General features: G+C 47.8%; 2 protein-coding genes across 2 annotated transcripts in view; both read left to right on the top strand.

Annotated features, from left to right (window-relative positions):
- LOC144129923 (uncharacterized) overlaps window positions 1-25881 on the top strand; it is a 43560-nt gene that overhangs the window by 5416 nt on the left and 12263 nt on the right. Inside the window, exons 6-12 of the mRNA XM_077663982.1 lie at window positions 656-1118; window positions 15831-15964; window positions 16465-16682; window positions 17836-17971; window positions 19125-19318; window positions 20362-20497; window positions 22620-23085. Of these exons, the coding sequence (XP_077520108.1) occupies window positions 656-1118; window positions 15831-15964; window positions 16465-16682; window positions 17836-17971; window positions 19125-19318; window positions 20362-20497; window positions 22620-23085 (1747 nt within the window). The remainder of the gene's footprint in view (window positions 1-655; window positions 1119-15830; window positions 15965-16464; window positions 16683-17835; window positions 17972-19124; window positions 19319-20361; window positions 20498-22619; window positions 23086-25881) is intronic.
- On the top strand, window positions 4261-12065 carry LOC144128752 (basal cell adhesion molecule-like). The gene is made up of 6 exons (XM_077662409.1): window positions 4261-4368; window positions 4868-5085; window positions 6440-6575; window positions 7128-7321; window positions 8063-8198; window positions 11484-12065. Exons 1-6 carry the CDS (start codon window positions 4302-4304, stop codon window positions 11948-11950), a joined length of 1218 nt encoding a protein of 405 aa, XP_077518535.1. The 5' UTR covers window positions 4261-4301; the 3' UTR covers window positions 11951-12065.

The raw sequence follows: 25881 nt of genomic DNA, 5'->3' as shown, positions 1-25881 counted from the left end.
TAGTTACGTTTTGAAAAAAAAAATAAACATTGTTGTTTCTCGACGTTCCAGCTGCCATTCCGTTGTCTCATTCGCAAAATTAGAAGACGAAGTAGTGGTGCCCCTCGCGAGTCGTTGTAGCGTTCTCCTTAAAACTATGTTCGCGCGCATGCCTCCGCGCACGTCGTGGACATTTATACACGGTTCTGGGTACCAGCAGAACCCTTTCGCAGCTTTGACAGCTTTTTCTCTGGTCAGCATGCCAGCAACAAATTTAAACAGCTTGCACTTGAACACGTGTATAAAATGCCTGAAATTCGACCCTTCGTCCGAACTCGCCAGTGCACGCCAGTGTGCGCAATCTGTACGCAGTACTTGTTAATCCCTTTGCTTATCTTGTCTATATTCTCTCTCTCTCTCTTTCTCTCTCTCTCTCTCTCTCTCTCGTGCTAACTTAAATGCGGTCGTAGTGTTCCGATGAGTTCTCTGCTTAATTTCACGAGGAAAAACAGCGCTTTCACAGGACGAAGCAGAAGGACAGCAACGCAGTGTCTTTTGTCTTCTGCTCCGTCCTGCGTAAATGCTGTTTTTATCTGCAGATCATGCACCCGCCATCTCCGCTGTTCAACCTGTTATATGCGTTGTTCTCCCTTTTACGTCGTTGCTGCTCGGCCAGAACTGCGAGAGATGAGGCCGCACATCACCACCGACCGGGACACGTACCAGGCGGGAGACACAGTGCGCCTCAACTGCACCTCGAGCCGTGCCAGGCCGGCCCCGAAGCTGGCGCTGTTCATCGACGACCGCCTCGTGGACGACACGGAGGCCCAAGCGACGGTCGAAACCCACAGGGACGGCTTCCAGGCTGCGAACCTCCAGACGAGACTCGTGGTCGCCAATCACCACGCGCGTGCTGGCGCTATCCGCGTCAAGTGCCACGCCAGCTTCGCGGGGCTCTACGAAGCCATGGGCCAGACGTCCATTCCTGTGGTCGCTCAGCGATCCGGAGTGCACTCGCCTCCTCAGCAACGCCAACACCAGCACCAACGGCCGCCGTACACTGTACTTGTGTCCACGCCGCAGGACGAATGCCTGGCCAAGGCTGTGGCTATCCTCACCAAGCTCTGGGCCTCTTACCGGTGAAACACGCTCCAGAAAGCAGTGCCGCCATTGTTTTTCCGGCAACTTGCAGGCAACGCAAATAAATATCATATCAGTAAGCAGCAATGAAGATATACCATAAATTATTGTGAACTCCCACATTGTGTAGTATCTTATATATGATGGACACAGTGATCGGCATCCGCGCGTGATAACGCGTTTCATTCCTTCAACTCATAGAGGTTGTGCCTTGAAATTATAGAACAGAGCCACAAAGTAAGGCCGTCGACAACTCCGAGTACAGGTTTAAGCTCGCTAATACAGAAGCGGCGGATCACGTCATCGATCACAGCATGTATACGGGGCCGCCGTCGACAAGGTCACAAGGAGGTCTTCGGTACTAGCCGCAGCCAGTATGCTGGCCGAGAACGCAAGGCAGATATCAAGCTCAGTCAAGCTCACGTGTGCCACACGGCCAAAAAATTTGAACCGGCCGTTTTCTCCGTTTAAATAGGCATTATATACAGAACAGGTCGGAGGACACGATGACCTTGAATCTGTCATTGTGATTGACTGAAGTATCGGCAATTTTATATCCGTATCTCACATAAGCCACTAGCGAAGTAAGCTAGGTAACGCACTTAACGTTGTCCAAAATTAATATGCAGTAAACTAAAATTATTGTTCAACAGTCTCGGAAGGGAACAGCAGTTTTCAATAGCCCGCGAGCTGCTTCAAGCGCTAAGGGATTAAACATACTTTGGGCAGCTAGCGACAGTGGATCCGAACCACGAGAACGAAATGACTAGGATAATGAGAATGGGTTGGAGTGCATTTGGTAGGTACGCTCAGATCAGGAGTGGCAGTTTAACATTATTCCTCAAGATGAAAATGCATAACAGCTGCATCTTACCGGTACTCACCTATGGGACAGAAACGTTGAAGCAAATGAAAAAGGTTCAGCTTAAGTTGAGGCCAGAGCAGCGAGCTATTAATTAGAAAATTATAGGTTTAACGTTAACAGACAAGCAGGGAGCAGAGTATATCAGGAAACAAACGTAAGTTAATGAGGTCCAAGGCGAAATCAAGAAGGGAACTTACGCGGGGCATGTAATGCGAAGGCGAGATAACCGATGGTCCTTACGGGTAGTGTACTGGATTCCAAGAGAAGGCAAGGGTAGCAGGGGGCGCCAGAAAGTTAGGTGGGCGGATGATATTAAGAAGTCCACAGGCATAAAGTGGGCGCAGGTGACAAAGGACGAAATAAAGTTTCTCAGTCGGTCGGTCGGTCGGTCGGTCGGTCGGTCGGTCGGTCGGTCGGTCGGTCGGTTGGTCGGTCGGTCGGTCGGTCGGTCGGTCGGTCGGTCGGTCGGTCGGTCGGTCGGTCGGTCGGTCGGTCGGTCAGTAGGTCGGTCGGTCGGTCGGTCGGTCGGTCGGTCGGTCGGTCGGTCGGTCGGTCGGTCGGTCAGTCGGTCGGTCCTTCGGTCGGTGAATCAGTCAGTAAAGTTAGCTTCGCCCGCTAACCCAAAAACCCAACGGGCGTTAGCGTTCTGTGCATGATCATTGCCGCCCAGTATTCCCCTATCCAGTTGTCCGACAGAATCACCCGATTCTAGAACTCTCTACTGCAACAGTATTTCGGCTATCGGCATCATTGGCACCCCGCCAGTATATATGAATGTCACGCAAGGACCTCATGCCGGCCGGCAAATCTGGGTGTGAATATGGTCCACAAACAATATTCGTGTGAATGTCAACAGCGCGGCACGCGCAGAAGCAAGCAACAATGTCGCGCTACAATACTGGCGGACGCATCGAATGGCGGCAACTCGAGCGAGACCGTCCACGCCCCAGAGTGCAGCGGAGGAGGCTTTTTTGTCAGCGCCTTTCGGCAGAGAAGCGCACTGCGCTGCTCTATCCTCACCGCCTTTTGTGCAGCGTTTTTTGGGGCTTCGAGTTTGAGTGTGCTGGAGCTTTTGAACCTGACAACAATACGCCAAATAGCAGGGTACATCAGGTTGGCACGAAGGATAATCCTGATACCCAATAAATCTGAGAGCGAATATGGTCTATACAGAAAGCCGGATCTATTGGTCACGTAGCCACCGGTTTATTATTAGGATAACACACTTGTTCCTTATATCAAACAAGAATATTCTCAGACGCTGAAGCGCAGTTCACCTTTGTGAGCTCCACTGGCACATAAGAACGCTGTGTGCAAACCATTCGGCGGGGAGATTACTCTAATATTTACCTTCATATCCGTACGGGATGCAAATAAAACATCAGAAGAAGAACCTAACATTGGATACGCGCCTTCAGCAGGTACTACAACGCCTGAAATGCTCCAAGCACAGCGCTTAAATTGTTTGCACATTTTTTTTTTACAGCTGCAAAACACGTTTCACTTTCAATCTGGCTACGTTTCCAGGTTCAAACTTCGTTTCATTGCCGGATTTAGCAGCAAGCGGTTTAGTAGCTGGAAATCTCGAATAGTCGGCTAATTGAATCGCTCATTGCAAATTTGGATACATGGGCTGAATGCGCAGCTTTCTCTCTAGAGTATGTATATTAACATCTGTGTACACACCTCTGCCCTCACCTATGCCAAACACTCTCCGGTTAATACGTTCACAACACGACGTCGACAACACCCGTCGTAGGATAAATCTACTCTGCAGACCTTCGTGTAAAAGACTCCAGTGCTAACAAGCTACCGGTCTACACAGCATATATTATTGTCTATTTAAACCACCCAGTGTTTACTAGCAGTGTTGCGTTACCATAGGCGCAAGAGCTAGCTCAGCCTCTTGAACGAACGCGTCGCTCAAGAATGCAGTGCAAGTGAGCCCTCCACGCCTGTTGGCTTGAGCAATTAAGTCTCGAGGCACGCCATAAGCAGCGTCTTCGAGGCTACATTGCGAGCCAGATGGAAGAAAGAAAAATTAAGACGAGATGCCGCTTCTCATACACGCTCCGCGTCATCCTTGAGCCGCGACCATTTCTCGTTCTCACGCGCTTGGCGCTGCGCAGTATGTCTGACAAACATCGCGGTGCCGAGTGATCTCCGGTGTTGCGCGTGCGATTGCATCGAGGACGCGTCACCCAAGGCGTCGACGTTGTGATCACGACGGGTGCTGCTCCTGTTATAAAGCCAGCCATGCTGTCGCTCTCGCAGACAGCCTCTTCAACTCGGAGACTGGAACCTCTTCTCGAACAAAATGGCCGAACCTCCACCAGGCTGGCACCGTCCCATCTCCGCCATTGTCTTCGTATGGGTTGCAGCATGTGCGTGTGTGCTACCATTACATGTATTCAACGAGTTGGTTCAACGCGTTGGTTCAACGAGTTGTATTCAACGAGTTTCTACCTAGCGCGAGAAATTAACGCAATAGCTTCTCTCTGGGTGTCTTTCAAAACAAAAAAAAATCTAATACAGTCCTCTTACGATGACTGCAACTCGAAGGGGAGATTTTAATCGAATTAAGGAGATCTTTTCAATGCACATTATTTGAAGAATACCGGAAGCTAAGTTAGTTAGTTTTAATTAACAAAGTTGTACAATATATCAACTCGCCTGCGTAAGAACTAAGCTGCATAAGAAAGCACTGGCGTTACGCTTATATTGCATTCTGGACATCCGTTATCAAAATGGCAGAAACGAACCAAGACCCGCCTGTATAATTGCGCGTGCATCCGAACGTAACTATTCATGAACGAACTTTCAGGTAGATTAGCTCACACGAGTGCTGCGGAAGCGAGCACGTGCTAATCGGCCTCTGCGCAGGTACGACGAGTCCAGCTCAAGCCCTGAGGATGATCGAAGTGAACGTCCCGTCGAGGCCCACCCGAGGGTCCACCGTGAAGCTGGAGTGCCTCTACGACCTAGAAAACGAACCCCTGTATAGCGTCCGGTGGTACAAGGACCGGTGGGAGTTCTTCCGCTTTTCACCCGGGGACAGACCGGCCAAGAAAGTTTTCAAAATCAAGGGGTTCACCGTGAATGTAAGCGCAACTTCCGCCATTCGCAGTGCGCCGTCGCATAGTTTCCTTTTTCATTTTCAAAAACGCGGTCACGTGTCCAATTACTGAGAGGAGGATTAATCACTGACATCTACAGCAGGGTCAGATACGGTCAAGTGGAAAATAAGTTTTTGTGGTCGAAAAGACACGCTTCTTCAATCGATTTAACTCGTGGCTACCATTTTCAAATTTGTTAGAAAAAATTTCTCATTCAATAAGGTCCGTCAGTGGAGAGGGGCAAAAAAGCTCCGTACGTTCCCCTTTTACCCAAGAACAATTCTCAAGAACATTCCGTAAACAGCAGCTCACTCGTTTCACATAAATAGGTGCGAACCGAAGCGCTTGTGCGGCCACTTGCCGACAAGGAAGAAGGTAACGAGTAGCCCCTATAAGTTTGTATGTACCAGCAACGTCTGAGGCCTTCCTTCCTTCCTTCCTTCCTTGGTACCATGCGGTATGAGGGTGTTGCATCTTCTCTACATGTTATCCAATGGCTAACAAGCCAGCGTTTTACAGTAAAATATGTCATTCAGTATAGGAGTATCAAATCACGATGAAAGAAAAATTTTCATTAACTCCAAAAAAAATGCGCCAGCACTTGCTGATTTGTGCTCAAGAAAAGTTAACACACAAAGCTAGTAATTCATGTAGTCAGCTTTCCAAAGTGCGGAATACAACGAGGATAGAAAGCTGTAAATTTAGGCTGCTGGCTGACAAATAGAAGTTCGCTTCTAAAATAGAAGTTCTAAGCAAGCTATCTCAGAGAAGATGTCATCGCAAAAACTATTTCTGTTCACAGTCACAGAAAAACTGCTTTCTCAAACGATTCGATAAGAAATCAGTGCAGCGAATTGTTCCGGAACCTCGGCCCAGAATGAAATCACGAAATATTGCCCATTAACTAGATTAACAATAAGGAAGCAATTACTCACTGACATCCACCCAAGCGCAGCCACACGGCTACAAAGGAAAGCTATATGGTTTTCCTTTGTAGCCGTATGGCTGCGCTGGGGTGGATGCAAATGAGTAATTGCTCCTTTATTACAAATCTATTCCACCTTGGAGAGTTCCCCTAAAACAATTGACTAACGAAATGAACGCGCGTCAGTAAACAACATTCAAGTGCAATCTCACCTTTATGAAGATTGAATATTTTGTACGACAGGCTCGCGAACGGAAACAGTGTAAGCAACAATTTACGGGAGACAGCGAAGCACCTCGAGTGAAATTCAGTGGTTCCGAAACAGGACAGCGAATTCGGTGCACCTCACAGTCGCTTCAAATATCCATTTGGGCTCAGTCACCACGTATTTCCAACTACGAAATGTGTTTTCAGCAAGCAGAAAGCGGCGAATCTTCGGTGGTCCTGAACAACGTACAGCACAGCGCCTCCGGAAGGTACAGGTGTGAGGTTTTAGCCGACGCACCCTCATTCGCCACGGAGTCAGACGACGCAGACCTCCGAATTACGGGTGAGCTCCGTTCTGCTTCCCACGTGCAATCTTGGTCAAAACTGTTCGGGTCATATGGTTTAGAATGCACACTGCAAGACCATTTACCTATTGTAACGCAGATAACTGAGCACATGTATTGAATCGATCAAGTTTAACGGCGGCAAAAACGTTCCGCTTCGTTCCAGCGCGTTTTTTTTTTTTAGAAAAAAGCAACGCGCAAGCAAGCTATGTGCTGCCACGTCCTGCCCTACAAAGCTTAAAATAATATGTTTATCTTCGTTTTGACGTTTACTTCGAAGACTTTCCTTCTCTCGCTTTTTTAGATTACGTGATTCGTTGTTGTCAAGGGCTGTACTGCACAATAAAGGATAAGTGAAGTACTAGCACTTCAATAATTATTGCCTCACGCTAGGCGCGGTAAGCGCTGCCTCGAGATCAAATAAGAATCCCACAGATATGCTAATATTTCTTCTCCTTCAAAATAAAATGCCGATAACGTGTGCGCACATGCTGGTTGCGTTTATTTTATAGTTAGTCTTATGTTCTATTTCTCGAACGAACACTTCGCAGAACAACCGCTGGCGATGGAGCAACCTCCCATTGGTGTCCTGGGTGGAGGTGTGCGCCTCAGCTGCCCCCACGACCTCGATGATGTACCCGGGCAAAGCTTCAAGTGGTACAAAGACGACACGGAATTGTACCGGTTTGTGCCCTACACCAGGCCCCCCGGAAACTTGTTCACCGTGAAAGGCGTTACCGTCGACGTAAGTCAGCTGTCCTGCAAAGTAATGGGCTCAGGCGAAATCTTCACAGGCACCATCAGAGCACGAGCCAGTCAGCACGCACGCAATGAAATTTGACAAATGATGGAACGCAAGATGAATGTACTACGTTTGGGATGTGCAGCTGGAAAAACACTTTCATGGTTTGTTGTCAAGCATGCTAGAGTCTTTGTACTAACTTGCTCCCATTTCTTGCGAGAAAAGCGTATTTATGTGTTTAGTTCGACACAAACACTCCAGACGTGATCGGGTCTTGACGCGCTTTTGGAAAGCGTACCAGTTTTATTCAAACGAAGAAAGGGGCCGGCCGCACGTTGTTTGGTCTCAACATCCGCTTCGAACAAGAGCGCCAGCAAAAACTCTGCATGTTGCATTCTGGCAGAACAATGTTCTCTCAACTTGGCTCTACGGTCACTATTTTAGTACACCAGAGTTTTTAAAATCTCTGTGGTAGCTTTCGGCGAATACAGAGGCTCAACAACTTGCAGGCTCCCTTTTGAGCCAAAAGCATTAGCAGAGCTGTGCTGAGGAGGAAAGCACATGCACCATAGTGAGACACATAGCTTGTTCTTTTTTATTACGCATCCACATGATCCATGCTGCATGTGCCATTAACGATACTCTCCCAAACTATTGTTATTGCGCATCACTGCTATACATTTAGGTGACACCGAAGCCGGTAGGGTGATATGCCCGTCACCCTTTCTTCCTCCCGTGGCGCAGATGCTGCAGTCCAACTACTCCTCCCTCTACCTGACGAACCTGACGGCGCTGAGTGCGGGCACCTACCGCTGCGAGGCCAGCTCCGACGCACCGCCTTTCCTCACGGTGCAGGACGAGAAGATGCTCACTGTCTCCGGTAAGCATACGGACAGCAGCCCCGTACCTTCTTGCCAGTGTGCGTGCCTACAGCACTCATTGGTCCCCCGGTCGATGACGTCAGGCACGTACTTGATGTGTGCCCATCTTCACTGCAGCCTGACATCCCAGACATATGCGAGCAAAGGTTGCCCCTCTTTCTTTGCCTTCATCCGTCGCTTTCTGCTGGGTGCTTCGTCCACTCGGGCGTGTCCCATGCCAATCGGAGTGGCGAACATTGTAGCTGGCGACGCTCGTGGACGCGGCAAATCAAATGGTGCACCATCTGCGCGACTGCACTCTGTGTGACGCCCAAGAAGTGCACTCCGCCTCTTTCTATGTCGGCTATAGACAAATATTTGGTAAACAACATAGTGTAGAACGTTTCGCAGATATAAAAGAGCGGCCCTTAGGGAGATATGACATGATTTCAGTGACGGTGCTCTTTGTTTCCGCACGTGAGTGCACGCTTTGGCACTGCCCTAGCTTCGGCCTCTATCGTCAACACTATACACTACGTTCCAGTCACAAATTAACATATAATGCCTCAGAAAGTATTCATACTTACATATATTTAAGTAATTTCGGCGCCAACTGAACCACAAGCAAAGTTTCAGCTTCAATATTATAGAACATCTGCCGCATCCTCGTGAGTGCAGTCTGACGCGATTTGAATGTGGTCAGTTCAGCTTTAACCAACTCGGATTAAACGGCTGTAACACGGTTTATTCTCTGAAGTAAATGCACGAGTTCAGCTAGCTGAAGCATTACAGTCAATAGTACTAAGTGCAGCATGCATGGGACAGCAGAATTTTTACGGTAGTGATCTGCGGCGGTTCGCAGACGTTTTTTGTACTTAAAGCTCTGCGGAAAAGCTGATTGAAAGTTCCTAGGACAATGGTCTCTCCCAGGGAGACCCAGACTGTCTAGAAATCCCCGTGCTTTGCATAAACGACGTTCACGCATTTCGACCAGCTTAACTCTCAAGCCGTTCCTCATGCACATCATCATAGCTTACTATTTGTGGAAAAATCGTATGCGAAAACAGTTTATTCACTAAAATTATAAAAGAAAAGTAAATAAGTGTATTGTCGAAAGATCTTTTTTTCTAAAACGAAAGCTCCATAAAGTGTCGTTACAGTGCTCGAAACCGCCTTTGCCATCTCTAAAGTCTTTTTCTTTTGGAATAAAGATGTCCCTGTCGCCGCTTGTAACATCTGTCTCGATAGCTGAAAAGCGACATTTAAAATGAGAGTGCAGACTGCCCCCTCAGAACCACCTCAAAGTGCTGATTTGGAACTCTTTATGAAAAAGGAGAATATTCTGCCGTTATAAAACAATGCACTCTTTAAAAGCATCCCTAAGAAGAGGACAGATGCAGTTGCAATGCGTATGGAAAAGTATATTAGCCTCTGACTGATGCCTCATAAACCTTGAACAAGTGATGTTCTTAAGGACTGATATGATTATGTTTTCAAGAAAAATTTTTTCGTGAAAAAAATGCACCTTCTACACGTGCCACGTGTACTTGCGTTGTTGCCGTTGCAAAATTCGAAAAGGAGTCAGTGGCGCACCTCACGAATTGATGTAGCGTTCGCCTTAAAACATGATCTAACCATTCATTTTAAACTAGAGAGGAGAACTTTCCGCCCTCTGGACAAAAGCCTGACTAAAGAAAAAGGTTACGTGGCGTCGTCTACAGACGAGATCGATACGCACCTCACCACTCCTCGAGCACATTTATCCGGATCTATGCAACCCGAACTGTAAACACTGCGGCCAACGAGCCAACTACGATCACATCCTGTGGGATTGTGAAATAGAACCACCTCCGGGTAGTCTAGTTACCACTCCTTCTTTTGACCGGTGGGAGGATGTGCTGACTAGCTCTGACCCCAGTTCTGGCGGTGGAGTGAGCTGACAAAGTCGTCGAGAGCTATCTACTCTCGACCACTTAACGCGATCTCTTACCAAGCTCTTTCCAGCGAATAAAATGTTTTACAATCAGTCAATCAAACTATGTTCTCACGCTTGTTTCTGCACCAGACGTGCATTTCTAGGCGGTTCTTGGTGTCAGTAGCACCTTTTGGCAGATTTTTTCCCGGTCATCACTGGGCATAAATTTAAACAGTACTCAATTATAACTTGATGCTGGCCTAGTTTGTGCATAATTTTGGTAATAAAAAAGCGCAACAAAATAAAACGGACACAAGAGAGGTGGATAGGGCGACCTGTGCACCTCTCTTGTGTCCTTTTTTTGCACTTTTTTAATGCCAAAATTTAAACAGCTTGTACTCAGCATGCTGATATAATGTTCTTCACGTCTACTTGCTCTCTCTGTAAAAGGGAGGATTGTTTGGCCAGTTGGTTCATGATTCAAGACTGAAAACGGCGCGAAAAGCATATTGCGTCACGTGCTTAGTGCTGCAGGATTCTCGCTTTTTCTCTACCCCGCTTACTTTCCTGCACAACCTGCGCAATTTGTTGGGTGCCGAAAACACTACACGCACACCGCCTCGTCCCGCAATCTTTTTTATGTTGACTGCCAAAGCAAGGTGATCTGCGAAGTCCCTCTGTCATACGGTGCCACTTATGTTGGCCAGACTGGCCGTTGCTTAAATGACAGATTAAGAGAGCAAGATAATGATGTCAGAGTAGGCAGAGGGATCACACTCGCCAAGCATGTGACAACATGCAAATGCACTCCCCAGTTCAACAAAAGCAAAGTGCTGCGCACGCACGCAAAAACACGAGAACTGTACGAAGCTGTCGTCATCCACATGAGAGGTGACAAGTGCTTGAGCGTGCCGTCTCTTCGCTTATCGAGAAAAGAGATAGCCTTTCTAGATATTGGCCTGCAATAGTACCAATCTTATATCATGGTGTTCTTTCAGTTTATTTTATGTGTAATTCCTGTATATATTGCGCTTTCGCATGATATACACTCAGTTATAAGTTCGGTGCTGTGTGTGTTGCTTCTCTCTATCTTGTCCCGTTTTTCGCGCCATTTTCAGTCTTGAATTGCTCTCTCTCTCTACCACCTTCTCTCTCTCTCTATCTCGTGCTAACTTAAATGCAGTCGTAGCGTTCCGATGAGTTATCTGCTTAATTTCACGAGGGAAAACAGTTCCTACACAGGACGAAGCGGAAAGACAGCAACGCAGTGTTGTTTGTCTTCTTCTGCTCCGTCCTGCGTGAATGCTGTTTTCATCTGCAGATCACACACCCTTTAGCCCCGCTGTTCAACCTGTTATATGCGCTGTTCTCCCTTTTCGTCCTCGGCCAGAACTGCGAGAGATGAGGCCGCACATCAACACCGACCGGGACACGTACCAGGCGGGAGACACAGTGCGCCTCAACTGCACCTCGAGCCGTGCCAGGCCGGCCCCGAAGCTGGCGCTGTTCATCGACGACCGCCTCGTGGACGACACGGAGGCACAAGCGACGGTCGAAACCCACAGGGACGGCTTCCAGGCTGCGAACGTCGAGACGAGACTCGTGGTCGCCAATCACCACGCGCGTGCAGGCGCTATCCGCGTCAAGTGCCACGCCAGCTTCGCGGGGATCTACGAAGCCATGGGCCAGACGTCCATTCCTGTGGTCGCTCAGCGAACCGGAGTGCACTCGCCTCCTCAGCAACGCCAACACCAGCACCAGCGGCCGCCGCACACTGTACCCGTGCCCACGCCGCAGGACGAATGCCTGGCCAAGGCTGTGGCTATCCTCACCAAGCTCTGGGCCACTTACCAGTGAAACGCGCTCCAGAAAGTAGTGCTCCCATTGCTCTTCCGGCAACTTGCGGGCAGCGCAAATAAATATCATACCAGTAATCAGCAATGAAGATACATAATAAATTATTGTGAACTCCCGCATTGTGTAGTATCTTATATTTGATGGACACGGTGATCGGCATCCGTGCGTCATAACGCGTTTCATTCCTTCAACTCATAGAGGTTGTGCCTTGAAATTATAGAACAGAGCCACAAAGTAAGGCCGTCGACAACTCCAAGTACAGGTCTAAGCTCCCTAATACAGAAGCGGCGGATCACGTCATCGATCACACCATGTATAGGGGGCCATCGTCAACAAGGTCGCAAGGGAGCTGCGAAAATACCCGGAGCCAGTATACTAGCTGAAAACGCAAGGCAAACTAAAAGCTCAGTCAAGCTCACATGTGCCAAATGGTCAAGAAATCTGAACCGGCCGTTTTCTTTGTTTAAGTAGACATTACAGAACAGATCGGAGGACATGATGACCTTGAATCTATTATTGTGATTGACTAAAGTATCGGCAATTTTGTATCTGTAGCTCACATAAGCCACTAGCGAAGTAAGCTAGGTAACACGCTTAAACGTTGTACAAAAATTGATATGCATTAAACTAAATTTGATGCTCAACAGTCTCGGAAGGGAACAACAGTTTACGACAGGCTGTGAGGTTCTTCAAGGGGTAAATGAATAAACATACTTTCCGAACCATCCGAACCACGAGAATGAAATGACTAGGATAATGAGAATGGGGCGCAGCGAATTTGGTTGATAGTCTCAGACAAGGAATGGCAGTTTAACAGTATCCCTCAAGATAAAAGTGTAGAACAGCTGCATCTTACTGGTACTCGCCAAAGAGGCAAAAACGCTGAGGCAAACAAAAGGGTTCAGCTTAAATTGATGCCAACGCAGCGAGTTATTTAATAGAAAACTATAGGTGTAGCGTTACCAGACAAGAAGGAATCAGAGCGGATCAGGAAATAAACGTAAGTTAATGAGGTCCAAGGCGAAATCAAGAAGAGAACTTACATGGGCATGTAATGCGAAGGCGAGATAACCGATGGTCCTTACGGGTAGTGTACTGTATTCCAAGAGAAGGCAACGGCAGCACGGGCGACAGAAAGTTGGGGGTGGGGGAATGAGATTAACAAGGTTGCCGGGAAAAGGTGGCCGCAGGTGGCGGAGGACAAAATAAAGTTTCTCAGTCAGTCAGTCAGTCAGTCAGTCAGTCAGTCAGTCAGTCAGTCAGTCAGTCAGTCAGTCAGTCAGTCAGTCAGTCAGTCAGTCAGTCAGTCAGTCAGTCAGGTTAGCTTCGCCCGCTAACCCAAAAACCCAACGGGCGTTAGCGTTCTGCGCATGCTCATTGCCGCCCACTAATCCCCTATCCAGCTATCCGACAGGGTCACCCCATTCTAGAACTCTCTACTGCAACAGTATTTCGGCTATCGGCATCATTGGCACCCCGCCAGTATATATGAATGTCACGCAAGGACCTCATGCCGGCCGGCAAATCTGGATGTGAATATGGTCCACAAACAATATTCGTGTGAATGTCAACAGCGCGGCACGCGCCGAAGCAAGCAACAATGTCGCTTTACAAAATGACGGTCGCATCGAATGGCGGCCACTCGAACGAGACCGTCCACGCCCCAGAGTGCAGCGGAGGAGGCTTTTTGTCAGCGCCTTTCGGCAGAGAAGCGCACTGCGCTGCTCTATCCTCCCTGCCTCTTGTGCATTTTTTTTTATTGGATTGGAAAACGTTTATTATCGGCTTGAGTTATAAATGGGTCTGTTGATCTTGCTAGGTGGCCGTCAGTGGAGACTGGCGGCGACCTCTTCGGCTCTCGTCACCACCTGTACTTGGGTTTCCAGGCCGGAGCTGAGCAACAAGGTCTCCCACGGGCCCGGGATTGCGAGCCTCTTGAGCGATATTGGTGGGGGATCTCTCGGACAGTCCCAGAAGATGTGGTCTACGGTGGCTTTGCCGCCGCATTTGCTGCACTCCGGCTTAAATCTATCCGGGTACACATGGCTTAGGACAGCTGGATTAGGGAGAGTTTTTGTTTGAAGTTGTCTCCACAGTACCTCCTGTTCTTTGTTTAGGCTTTTATGCGGAGCAGGGAAGGTTAGCCTTTCTAGCCTGTGATACTGAGTGATCTCAAAGATTGAGAGCCTTTTGTGCAACATTTTTTTCTCGGCCACGAGTGTGAGTATTTTAGAGCTTTTGAACCTGGCAACAATACGCCAAATAGCAGGGTACACAAGGTTGCCAAGAAGGAGAATCCTGATACCCGCTAAATCTGAGAGCGAACAGGGTCTAGACAGAAAGCCGGATCTATTGGTCACGTAGCCACCGCTTTATTTCTAGGATAACGCACTTGTTCCTTGTATCAAACAGGAATATTCTCGGACGCTGAAACGCAGTTCACCTTTGTGAGCTCCACTGGCACAAGGAAAAAAGCTGCGTGCAGATCATTCGACGAGAGATTATTCGAATATTTGCCTTCATATCACTACGGGATGCAAAGAAAGCATCAGTTGAAGAAATTAACAGTAGATACGCGCCTTCGGTGTGTACTACACCATCTGAAATGCTAAGAGTACTACGCTTAAATTGCTTGTACATTGTTTACAGCTGCACAGCACGTGTCATTTTCCATCTGGCTACGTTGCCAGGCTCAAACTTCGTTTTGTCGCCGGATTTAGCAGCAAGCGGTTTAGTAGCTGGCAATCTCGAATAGTCGGCTCATCGCCGCGCTCATTGCATATTAAGGCGAAAGCGTTTAATGGTTCATGCTCGCGACCCTGTCCGTCCGTCTGTCCATCCGCTACGCTCTTCAGCAACTCGATAAGTAAAAAACCTTTGTGCACGATGTGATTCGAACCACCATCATTCCGTTCGGCAGCCGACCTTGCTAACAAATACGCTACATCGTTTTTTTATTTTTCTTTATTGCTTGGAAATAGTCCTGCCAACGCATATGTAGTTCTCCTTGTCTAGATGCTGGATAGTGTTTGCGGAAAGGCGTCGTATCAGACGAATGCCTCCCAAACGCTCTTCAGTGTCTCCAGCATTTAAGATTCACAAACAGTTGTGTACTTAATTAACATCTTAACGACACATCAGTGACACAGACAGCAACACCGCGTTAAAGCTTTCGCCTCACCGCACTTTATTTCAACAAAGTTCCCCCCTGAATTGTTTTTAAATGTGTGGGATGAGTGCGCAGCTTTCTCTTTAGAGTATGCACATTAACCCTATGTCCACACCTTTTCCCTCACCAACAGGCCTAACACTGTCCGGTGGCCAGGAGGGGAACGCGGGAGGTCTCGGTTAATACGTGGACACCACGACATCGACATCATCTGCCGCAGGATAAATCTAGTGTGCAGACCTTCATGTAAAATACTCCACTGCTAACAAGCTGTCGGGATAGACAGACTGTTGTGTTGTCTCTTTAACACGCCCATTGTTTACCAGCAGTGTTGTTTTAACATAGGCGCAAAAGCTAGCTCAGACTCTTGCACAACCGCGCCGCCACAGATCGCAGTGCGAGTGAGCCGTCCGCGCCTGTTGGCTTGAGCAATTAAGCCTCGAGGCACGCCATAAGCAACGTCTTCGAGGCTACATTGCGAGCCAGATGGAAGAAAAATTAAGACGAGATGCAGCTTCTCATACACGCTCCGCGTCATCCTTGAGCCGTGACCATTTCTCGTTCCCACGTGCTTGCCGCTGCGCAGTATGTCTGACAAACATCGCGGTGCTGAGTGATCTCCGGCGTTGCGCGTGCGATTGCATCGGGGACGCGTCACCCAAGGCGTCGACGTTCTGCCCACGACGGGTGCTGCTCCTGATATAAATAAAGCCAGCCATGCTGTCGCTTTCGCAGACAGCCTCTTCTACTCGGAGACTGGAAGCTCTTCTCGAACAAAATGATCGAACCTCCACCAGGCTGGCACCGTCCCATCTTCGCCATTGTCTTCGTCTGGCTTGGAGCATGTGCGTGTGTGCTACCATTACATGTATTCAACGAGTCGGAGTTTGAATACAGCTGGTTTACTTGAGCCTAGCGCGAGAAATTTTCGCAATAGCATTACTCTAGTTGTCTTTCAAAACCGAAAAAAAAAAATCTCATACAGTCCACTTTCGATCACTCCAACCCGAAAAGAAACGAAACTTTATTCGAATTAAGGGGATCTTTTCAACGCACATTATTTGAAGTATACCAGTAACTAATCTAATTTTAATTAACAAGGTTATGCAATATAAAAACTCACCTGCGTAAGAACAAAACTGTATAAAAAGCATTGGCGTTACTCTTATATAGCATTCTGGACATCGATTACAATATGGTATGATTAAAATGGCAGAAAATAATCATGGCCCGCCTGTATAATTGCGCGTGCATCCGAACGTAACTATTCATGAACGAACTTTCAGGTAGATTAGCTCACACGAGTGCTGCGGAAGCGAGCACGTGCTAATCGGCCTCTCCGCAGGTACGACGAGTCCAGCTCAAGCCCTGAGGATGATCGAAGTGAACGTCCCGTCGAGGCCCACCCGAGGGTCCACCGTGAAGCTGGAGTGCCTCTACGACCTGGAGAACGACCCCCTGTATAGCGTCAAGTGGTACAAGGACCAGCAGGAGTTCTTCCGCTTTTTGCCCAGGGACAGACCGGCCAAGAGAGTGTTCAAAGTCAAGGGGCTTACCGTGAACGTAAGCGCACCTTCCGCCATTCGCAGTACACCGTCGCATTGTTTCCTTTTTTTTAGCAAATACGCTGTCCTGCGTCCTGTTATTGAGAGGTGGTTAATCACTGATGTCACGAACAGAGCATGGTCACATACTGTGAAGTGGAAAAGAAGTTTTTCTGGTCTGAAAGACACGCTTATGCAACCAAGTTAATTCGTGGCTACCATTTTCAAATTCCTTAGGAAAAGGAAGTTCTGATTTCAATAGCTCCGTCAGTGTATAGGGACAAAAAGCGCCGGACGTTCCCCTTTTACCCAAGAATAATTCTCAAGAATATTCAGTAAACAGCAGCTCACTCGTTTCAGATAAGTGTGTGCGAACAAAAGTGCTTGTGCGGCCACTTGTCGACACGGGAGAAGGGAACGAGTGACCTCTATAAGTTTCCTTGGTATCATGGGGTATGACCGTATTGCGTCTTCTCTTCATTTTATGGAACAGCTACTAAGCCAGCGCTTTACCGAAAAATACGTCATGCAGCATATCGGTATCAAAACACAATTAAAGAAAAATTTTCCTTAACTAAAATAAATTGCGCCAGTTCTTGCCAATTTGGGCCGGAGAAAACTTAACACACAAAGCCAGTAATTCCTGTAGTCAGCTCTATGAAGTGCGGAGTATAACGACGGGAAAAAGCTCTAAAGTAAGGCTGCTGAACCACAAATAGAACATCGCTGCTAAAAAAAAGTTTTAAATATCGATCGCAGGTTAAATGTTGCAACCAATGTTAGTTTTTGCGAAGATATCTTCTCGGAAATATTTTCACTCTGTCAGCCAAAACTGTTTTCTCAAAAGATTCAGCCAAAACTCAGTGCCAGTGAACTTGTTCCGGAACCTCGGCCCAGAATGAAATCACGAAGTTTTGCCCATTAACGAAATTAACGCTTTTGAATAAACAACATTCAAGTGACATCTGTTCTCTATGAAGATTGAAAATTTTGTACGACGGGCTCGCGAACGGAAACAGTGTAAGTAACAATTTATGGGAGACAGCGAAGCGCCTCGAGTGAAATTCAGTGGTTCCGAAACAGGACAGCGAATTCGGTGCACCTCACAATCGCTTCAAGTATCTATTCGGGATCAGTCATCACGTATTTCCAACTACGAAATGTCTTTTCAGCAAGCAGAAAGCAGCGAATCTTCAGTAGTTCTGAACAACGTACAGCACAGCGCCTCCGGAAGGTACAGGTGTGAGGTATCCGCCGACGCACCGTCATTCGCCGTGGTGTCAGACGAAGGAGATCTCCGCGTTACGGGTAAGCTCTATACTGCGTCCCACGTACAGTCTTGGTCAAAACTGTTCGGGCCATATAGTTTAAGGTGCACACTGCACCCAGATATAATTGGGGACAAGTTTTGAATGGTTCAAGTTTAACGGGGACAAAGACGTTCCGCTTCGTTCCAGTGTAGTTTTTGGGAAAGAGAAACGCGCAGGCAAACTGTGTGGTGCCTCGTACTTTTTTATAAAGGTTTTAAGAATATGTTCATCTTCACTTGGATATTTACTTCGAAAGCCTTTCTTGTCGCCTTTCTGGACTACTTGCTTTCTTATTGTCCAGGTCTGTACTGCAATAATAAAAGATCTGTGAAGTACAAGCACTTGAAGTAATTATTGCCTCGCCCTAGGCGCGTTGTCCGCCGCCTCGAGATATAATCAGAATCCCATAGACATCCTGCGATTTCAAATGTGGACACCTACAGGTTGTGTTCGCTTTTAGAGTTTTTTTTTTTAGTCTCGTTTCATCGATTTTTGTTATTTTTTGACGAACCCTTAATAATAATAATAATAATAATAATAATAATAATAATAATAATAATAATAATAATAATAATAATAATAATAATAATAATAATAATAATAATAATAATAATAATAATAATTGGTTTTTTGGGGAAAGGAAATGGCGCATTATCTGTCTCATATATCGTTGGACACCTGAACCGCGCCGTAAGGGAAGGAATAAAGGAGGGAGTGAAAGAAGAAAGGAAGAAAGAGGTGCCGTAGTGCAGTGCTACGGAATAATTTCAATAAAGGCCGAGTTTGGGCGAGTTGGTTTTCCATGCTGAACGTAAAAGCGCAAAAAACAAGGACGAGAATAAGACACACAACACGAGAACGTAAAAGCGCAAAAAACAAGGACGATAATAAGACACACAACACGAGCGCTCGTGTTGTGTGTCTTATTCTCGTCCTTGTTTTTTTGCGCTTTTACGTTCAGCATGGAATAATTTCGACCACCTGGGGTCTTTAACGTGCACTTACATCGCACCGCATGCGCGCGCCTTAGCGTTTTGCAAAACTCCATAAAAACGCAGCCGCCGCGGTCGGGATCGAACCCGGAAACTCCGGATCAGTAGCCGAGCGCCCTAACCACTGAGCCACCGCGGCGGGTAACGAACCCTTCGCAGAACGACCGCTGGCGATGGAGCAACCTCCCGTCGGTGTCCTGGGTGGAGGTGTGCGCCTCAGCTGCCCGCACGACCTTGGTGACGTGCCCCTGTACAGCTTCAAGTGGTACAAAGACGGCACGGAATTCTACCGGTTTGTGCCCCGCAGCAGGCCCTCCGGAAACATGTTCACCGTCGAAGGCGTGACCGTCGACGTAAGTTAGCTATCCTGCTATGTAACGGGCTCAGGGTAAATCTTAGCAGGCACCAACAGAGCACGTGCCAGTCAGCACGCACGCAATGAAATTTGACACATAATGAGGTTGTGCACTTGGAAAAACACTTTCATGGTTTGTTGTCAAGCATGCTAGAGTCTTTGTACTAGCTTCCATTTCTTGCGAGAATAGCGTATTTTTGTGTTTAGTTCTACACAAACGGGATGGAATCTTGACGGGTTTTTGGAGAGCGTACAAGTTTTATTGAAAAGAAGAAAGGTTTTGTTGTGTTCTGTTGTGTTGTGTGTTGATTTGTGTGGTAAGTTGTGATGTGTTGTATGCTGTGTTGTGTGTTGTGTTGTGCTGTGTGATGTGTGTTAATTTGAGTTGTGTGCTGTGTGTTGTTTTGTGTTGTGTGTTGTCTTGTGTTGTGTTGTGTGTTCTGTTCTGTTGTCTTCTGTTGTGTTGTGTTGTTTTGTTCTGTGTTGTGTTTAGTGGCGCATAAGCAACTAAGGCTACCATGCGCCATGCTCAGAACGAAGAAAGGAGTCAATCCAAAAGTTTCACGATAAAGAATTCTGCTGTCAAGCGGCAAAGGCGGATTTGGGGACCAGCACAGTCCGCTCCGGACGCACGTTGTTTGGTCTCAACATCCGCATAGAACGAGAGCGCCAGCAAACACTGCATGTTGCATTCTGGCAGAACAATGTTGTCTCAACTTGGCTCTACGGTCATTATTTTAGTACACCAGAGTTTTTAAAATCTCTGTGGTAGCTTACGGCGAATACAGACGTTCAACAATTGGCAGGCTCACTTTTGAGCCAAAAGCATTAGCAGAGCTGTGCCGAGGAGGCAGGCGCATGAACCATTGCGAGACACACAGCTTATTCTTTTTTATAACGCATCCACATGATCCATGCTGCATGTGCCATTAACGATACTCCCCCAAGCTATTGTTATTGCGCATCACTGCTATAAATTTGGGTGACACCGAAGCCGGTAGGGTGATATGCCCGTCACCCTTTCTTCCTCCCGTGGCGCAGATGCTGCAGTCCAACTACTCCTCCCTGTACCTGACGAACCTGACGGCGCTGAGTGCGGGCACCTACCGCTGCGAGGCCAGCTCCGACGCACCGCCTTTCCTCACGGTGCAGGACGAGGAGATGCTCACTGTCTCCGGTAAGCATACGGACAGCAGCCCCGTACCTTCTTGCCAGTGTGCGTGCCTACAGCACTCATTGGTCACCCGGTCGATGACGTCACGCACCTACTTGATGTGTGCCCATCTTCACTGCAGCCTGACATCCCAGACATATGCGAGCAAAGGTTGCGCCTCTTTCTTTGCCGTCATCCGTCGCTTTCTGCTGGGTGCTTCGTCCACTCGGGCGTGTCCCATGCCAACCGGAGTGGCGAACATTGTAGCTGGCGACGCTCGTGGATGCGGCAAATCAAATGGTGCACCATCTGCGCGACTGCACACTGTGTGACGCCCAAGAAGTGCACTGCGCCTCCTCCTATGTCGGCTATAGACAAATATTTGGTAAACAACATAGTGTAGAACGTTTCGCAGATATAAAAGAGCGGCCCTTAGAGAGATATGGCATGATTTCAGTAACGGTGCTCTTTGTTTTCGCACGTGAGTGCACGCTTTGGCACTGCCCTAGCTTCGGCCTCTATCGTCAACACTATACACTACGTCACAATTGACATATAATGCCTCAGAAAGTATTCATACTTACATATATTTAAGCAATTTCGGCGCCAACTGAACCACAAGCAAAGTTTCAGCTTTAATATTATAGAAAATCTGCCGCATCCTCGTGAGTGCAGTCTGACGCGATTTGAATGTGGTCAATTCAGCTTTAACCAACTCGGATTAAACGGTTGTAACACAGGTTTATTCTCTGAAATAAATGCAAGAGCTCAGCTAGCTTAAGCATTACAGTCAGTAGTACTAAGTGCAGCATGCATGGGACAGCAGAATTTTTACGGTAGTGAGCTGCGGCGCTTCGCAGACGTTTTTTGTGCTTAAAGCTCTGCGGAAAAGCTGATTGAAAGTTCCTAGGACAATGGTCTCTCCCAGGGAGACCCACACTGTCTAGAAATCCTCGTGCTTTGCATAAACCACGTCCACGCATTTCGACCGGCTTCAAGTCTCAAGCCGTTCCTCATTGCGCATCATCCTAGCTTACTATTTGTGGAGAAACCGTTTGGGAAAACAGTTTGTTCACCAAAATCATAATTAAAATAAAATAAGTAAGATATTTTTCTCGAGCAAAAGCTCCACAAACCGTCGTTACAGTTGTCTAACACGCATTTGCCATCTAGGAAACTGGCATCTAACACATTGCCATCGCCGCTATCTCCAACGTCTCCTTCTTTTGGCAGAAATATGCCCTTGTCGCCAGTTGTAACATCTGTCTCGATAGCTGAAGAGAGATATATGATAAACAAAGTGCTTATTGCACACTCAGAACCACTTAAATGCGGTTATTTCGAACTGTCGATGAAAAAGAAGAAAATTCTACAGCTCGAAAACAGAGCACTCATTTAAAGCGTCCCTAAGAGGAGGACGCATGCAGCTACGGTGTGTACGGAGGGGTATACTAGCAAGTAATTGGTGCTTCATAAATCTTGAACAAGTAACAAGCTTTAGGACTGATACGGTTATGTTTTGGAATAATAAGCATCTTTTCCTACAAAAATATTACACATTTTAAAACGTTTTAGTTGTCATTGCGTTATCGTAATCGCAAAATTAGAAGGCGAAGACAGCGACACACCTCTTTAATCGCCGTAGCGTCCGCCTTTAAACTTTGCTGGCGCGCTTGCTCCCGCACACGGCGTGGACACTTCTAGACTGCTCTGAGTATCACTAGCACCCCTGCACAGTTTGTTGTCTGATCATCACTGCGGCAACAAATTTAAACAGCTTGCATATCCACATGTTGATACAACGACTGGAATTTGACCCTTCGACGGGACATCGACGGGAAACCCTCAGCGCTTTTCTTGTGTACTTGCTCTTGCTCTCTCTCTCTCTCTTTCTCTCTCTTTTTCTTTCTCTCTCTCTCTCGTGCTAACTTAAAAGCGGTCGTAGTGTTCCGATGAGTTCTCTGCTTAATTTCACGAGGGAAAACAGCGCCTACACAGGACGAAGCGGAAAGACAGCAACGCAGTGTTATTTGTCTTCTTCTGCTCCGTCCTGCGTGAATGCTGTTTTCATCTGCAGACCATGCACCCGCCATCTCCGCTGTTCAACCTGTTATATGCGCTGTTCTCCCATTTCGTCCTCGGCCAGAACTGCGAGAGATGAGGCCGCACATCAACACCGACCGGGACACGTACCAGGCGGGAGACACAGTGCGCCTCAACTGCACCTCGAGCCGTGCCAGGCCGGCCCCGAAGCTGGCGCTGTTCATCGACGACCGCCTCGTGGACGACACGGAGGCACAAGCGACGGTCGAAACCCACAGGGACGGCTTCCAGGCTGCGAACCTCGAGACGAGACTCGTGGTCGCCAATCACTACGCGCGTGCAGGCGCTATCCGCGTCAAATGCCACGCCAGCTTCGCGGGGATCTACGAAGCCATGGGCCAGACGTCCATTCCTGTGGTCGCTCAGCGAACCGGAGTGCACTCGCCTCCCCAGCAACGCCAACACCAGCACCAACGGCCACCGCACACTGTACCCGTGCCCACGGCGCAGGACGAATGCCTGGCCAAGGCTGTGGCTATCCTCACCAAGCTCTGGGCCACTTACCAGTGAAACGCGCTCCAGAGAGCAACGCTTCAAGTCTACTTCCGCAGGCTGACGGGCAAGATAAACAAATATCATACTAGTGAGCAGCCCTGAACACATATAATAAAGTATTGTGAAATCACATGCTGTGTAGTATTTTATGTCTAGTGGACGTGGTAATCAGCATGCATGCGCGATACCCCGTTTCATTATTTAAGCTAAGAAAGGTTGTGCCTTGAAATTATACGACAGTGTTCAAAGTAAGGCTGTCGACGACTCCAAGTACAGGTCTAAGCTCTCAAATATAGAAGTGTCGGATCGTGCCATCGATCCCCGCGTATAAATGGGATCATCGTCGACAAGGTCACGAGGAGAGCTTCGGGACTAGCCCCACAGCCGGTATGCTAGCCGAGTATCCGTGAAAACTCCAAGCTCAGCCAAGCTTGAATCTGCCCGATACGAGTAACGAGGCTGCGTCAAACAGCAAAGATTTCAAACTCGTCATTTTCTCCGTTTAAGTACACATATAGAACAAATTAAAGGACACGGCTGCTATAAGTATGTTGTTGTCACTAAAGGAAATGCCGAAAATCTCGTATCCGTAGTTCGCATCTCGCACAGCGAAGTGAGAGTAACAGACTTGTAATGTGCATACGTTAAGTAACCAAACTTGGGTTTCACACAAAATCATCGCCATCGTTATTACTTCCCACCCTAACCGACTAAAGGAATAAATAACCAGTCAACGCAATGCAGCCCAGGACTGAAGAGTACATCCAAGTCAGAAAACAATCAATCAGCTGTCTTTTTGACTGTGCCCTCCAGCATGTGCGATGTTGAAATAAAGGTGATTTTATTTGGTTTTATACAGCAACCGCGTTTGTGAAGCAAAAAAAAATAAATAAATTCCTGACCGGCAGCAGAGGCTGTTCGATGAACGCCCAGAGTATTTATCTGACCAGACGGTCATTTCCACCGGACAAAGGACGCAACTCGTCTCGACTGCGTTTGATTTTACTAGTGCAAGAGCACTGCTTTGATGGGTAAACCTCGAGCGAGATCTTGCGGTGTTTGTTGGTTTAAGTGAAATAAATATATATAAACAAATCAAATAAATATCCGCGACTGGGATTTGAACCTGCGGCGGAGCGAACAGATCAGATTCGTCGACCACTGCGCGAGAGGACATCGCCGCAGCCCAACACGCCTCCTGTTAAACTGCAACACACTTTCGCGTTGTGCATTGCATTGCATTGCACATCGTCTTCAACTCATCCGTCAGCTAAATCTACTATCAAACTAATATTCGCGCTTTGAGCTATGTGGCGGTAGTGACAGAGAGGTGTGCGCCGCATGCGTTGGCGTGGACAACATTGTGAAAGAGACAAGGCACTCGAGCAATACGCGTTAACGTTGACAACATTGCTGCAGAAACGCGGCAATAGAGTATAGGCCGCCGGCGTAGATTGGGTAACTTGGCACTGACGATGATAAATTTGAAGACGTGCATAACTGGCACCCTGGGTCAGTAGACACCTCAATCGCGCTTTCAGCCACGTGGCGGTTGTGTCCACCTGCGCGCTCTCTCACCGGGCATTCCCCTCCGACCCCGACGATCAGGAACTCGAATTCACACATTACTCCTTCAAAGACATTGTTTTACTTTGTCAATCTGGCAACGGCCTTTATCCCCGCCGGTCAAAAAGTCTCTCAAAGGCGGAGGAGCGGCTTTTGCTCCGTCTGTATACTAATAATTTGCTGTGTCCGGCAGCTCTCAAACACTTCGACCCTTCTTCCTCAGGCAGCTCTCCGCACTGTGCGGCCTTGGTCGGGCGAGCCCGGGCGGCGGCCGATGCCACCGGGGTCCCGAACTAGCGACCTCCCCCTGGCCCCCTGTAGCTTAGCTCATGCATAACCTCCTGTAAGTGGTGTATCTGCCCATAAATGTTTTCCACCACCACCACCACCTCCAAAAAAACTGTCCTTTCGCACAATATTTGAAATTGAATGTCGGTTTTTGAGGAAAGTAAATGCCGCAGTATCTGTCTCATATCTCGGTGGACACCTGAACTGCGCCGTAAGGGAAGGGATTAAGGAGGGAGTGAGAGAAGTAAAGAAGAAAGGGGTGCCGTAGTGGATGGCTCCGGAATAATCTCTACAACATGGGGATCTTTAAACGTGCACACTGCTGCGAATAACAGCGCAGAGACACGGACAAAGAAAGAAGGCAACAGGACCGGCGCTGACTAACAACTGAAAGTTTATTAGAAAAAAAAAACGCGCAAAATAGACTCCTTTGACAACCAGGGGCGCTTTTGGTGTTGCGCATGCACTCCCGGTTGTCAAAGGAGTATGTTTGGCGTGTTTTTTTTTTCTAATAAACTTTCAGTTGTTAGTCAGCGCCGGTCCTGTTGCCTTCTTTCTTTGTCCCTGTCTCTGTGCTGTTATTCCCAGCAACGTGCACACGGGCGCCTTTTTTCGTTTCGCCTCCTTCGAAACGCGGCCGCCGTGGCAGGGTTTTAACCCGGGTACTCCGGCTCAGTAGCCGAGCGCTCTAACTACTGAGCCACCGCGGCGGGTTGCACAATATTTCGTGCTTAGCAATGCTAAACCGCCAGGCACTTTTTTTTCCTCAAAACGTCTTCAATGCAGTTAAATGTTACACTTCAAAATATTGCATTTAAGTTCCGCGTATAGTACAGCTGTGATAGAACAGTGCGCCGATGAGATTTCAGGATGAACTATAGCTTTAAAACAATCGCGTTTTCAAAACAGACAGTATAAGTCCCTGACCGGCCTTCTGATCAGACGATGCTTTTCAC

This window comes from Amblyomma americanum, chromosome 4, assembly GCF_052857255.1.
Source record: "Amblyomma americanum isolate KBUSLIRL-KWMA chromosome 4, ASM5285725v1, whole genome shotgun sequence".
In the NCBI taxonomy this organism is placed as follows: Eukaryota; Metazoa; Arthropoda; class Arachnida; order Ixodida; family Ixodidae; genus Amblyomma; species Amblyomma americanum.
Note: the sequence above shows the minus strand (reverse complement) of the source record. Positions and strands in the feature narration are given on the sequence as shown.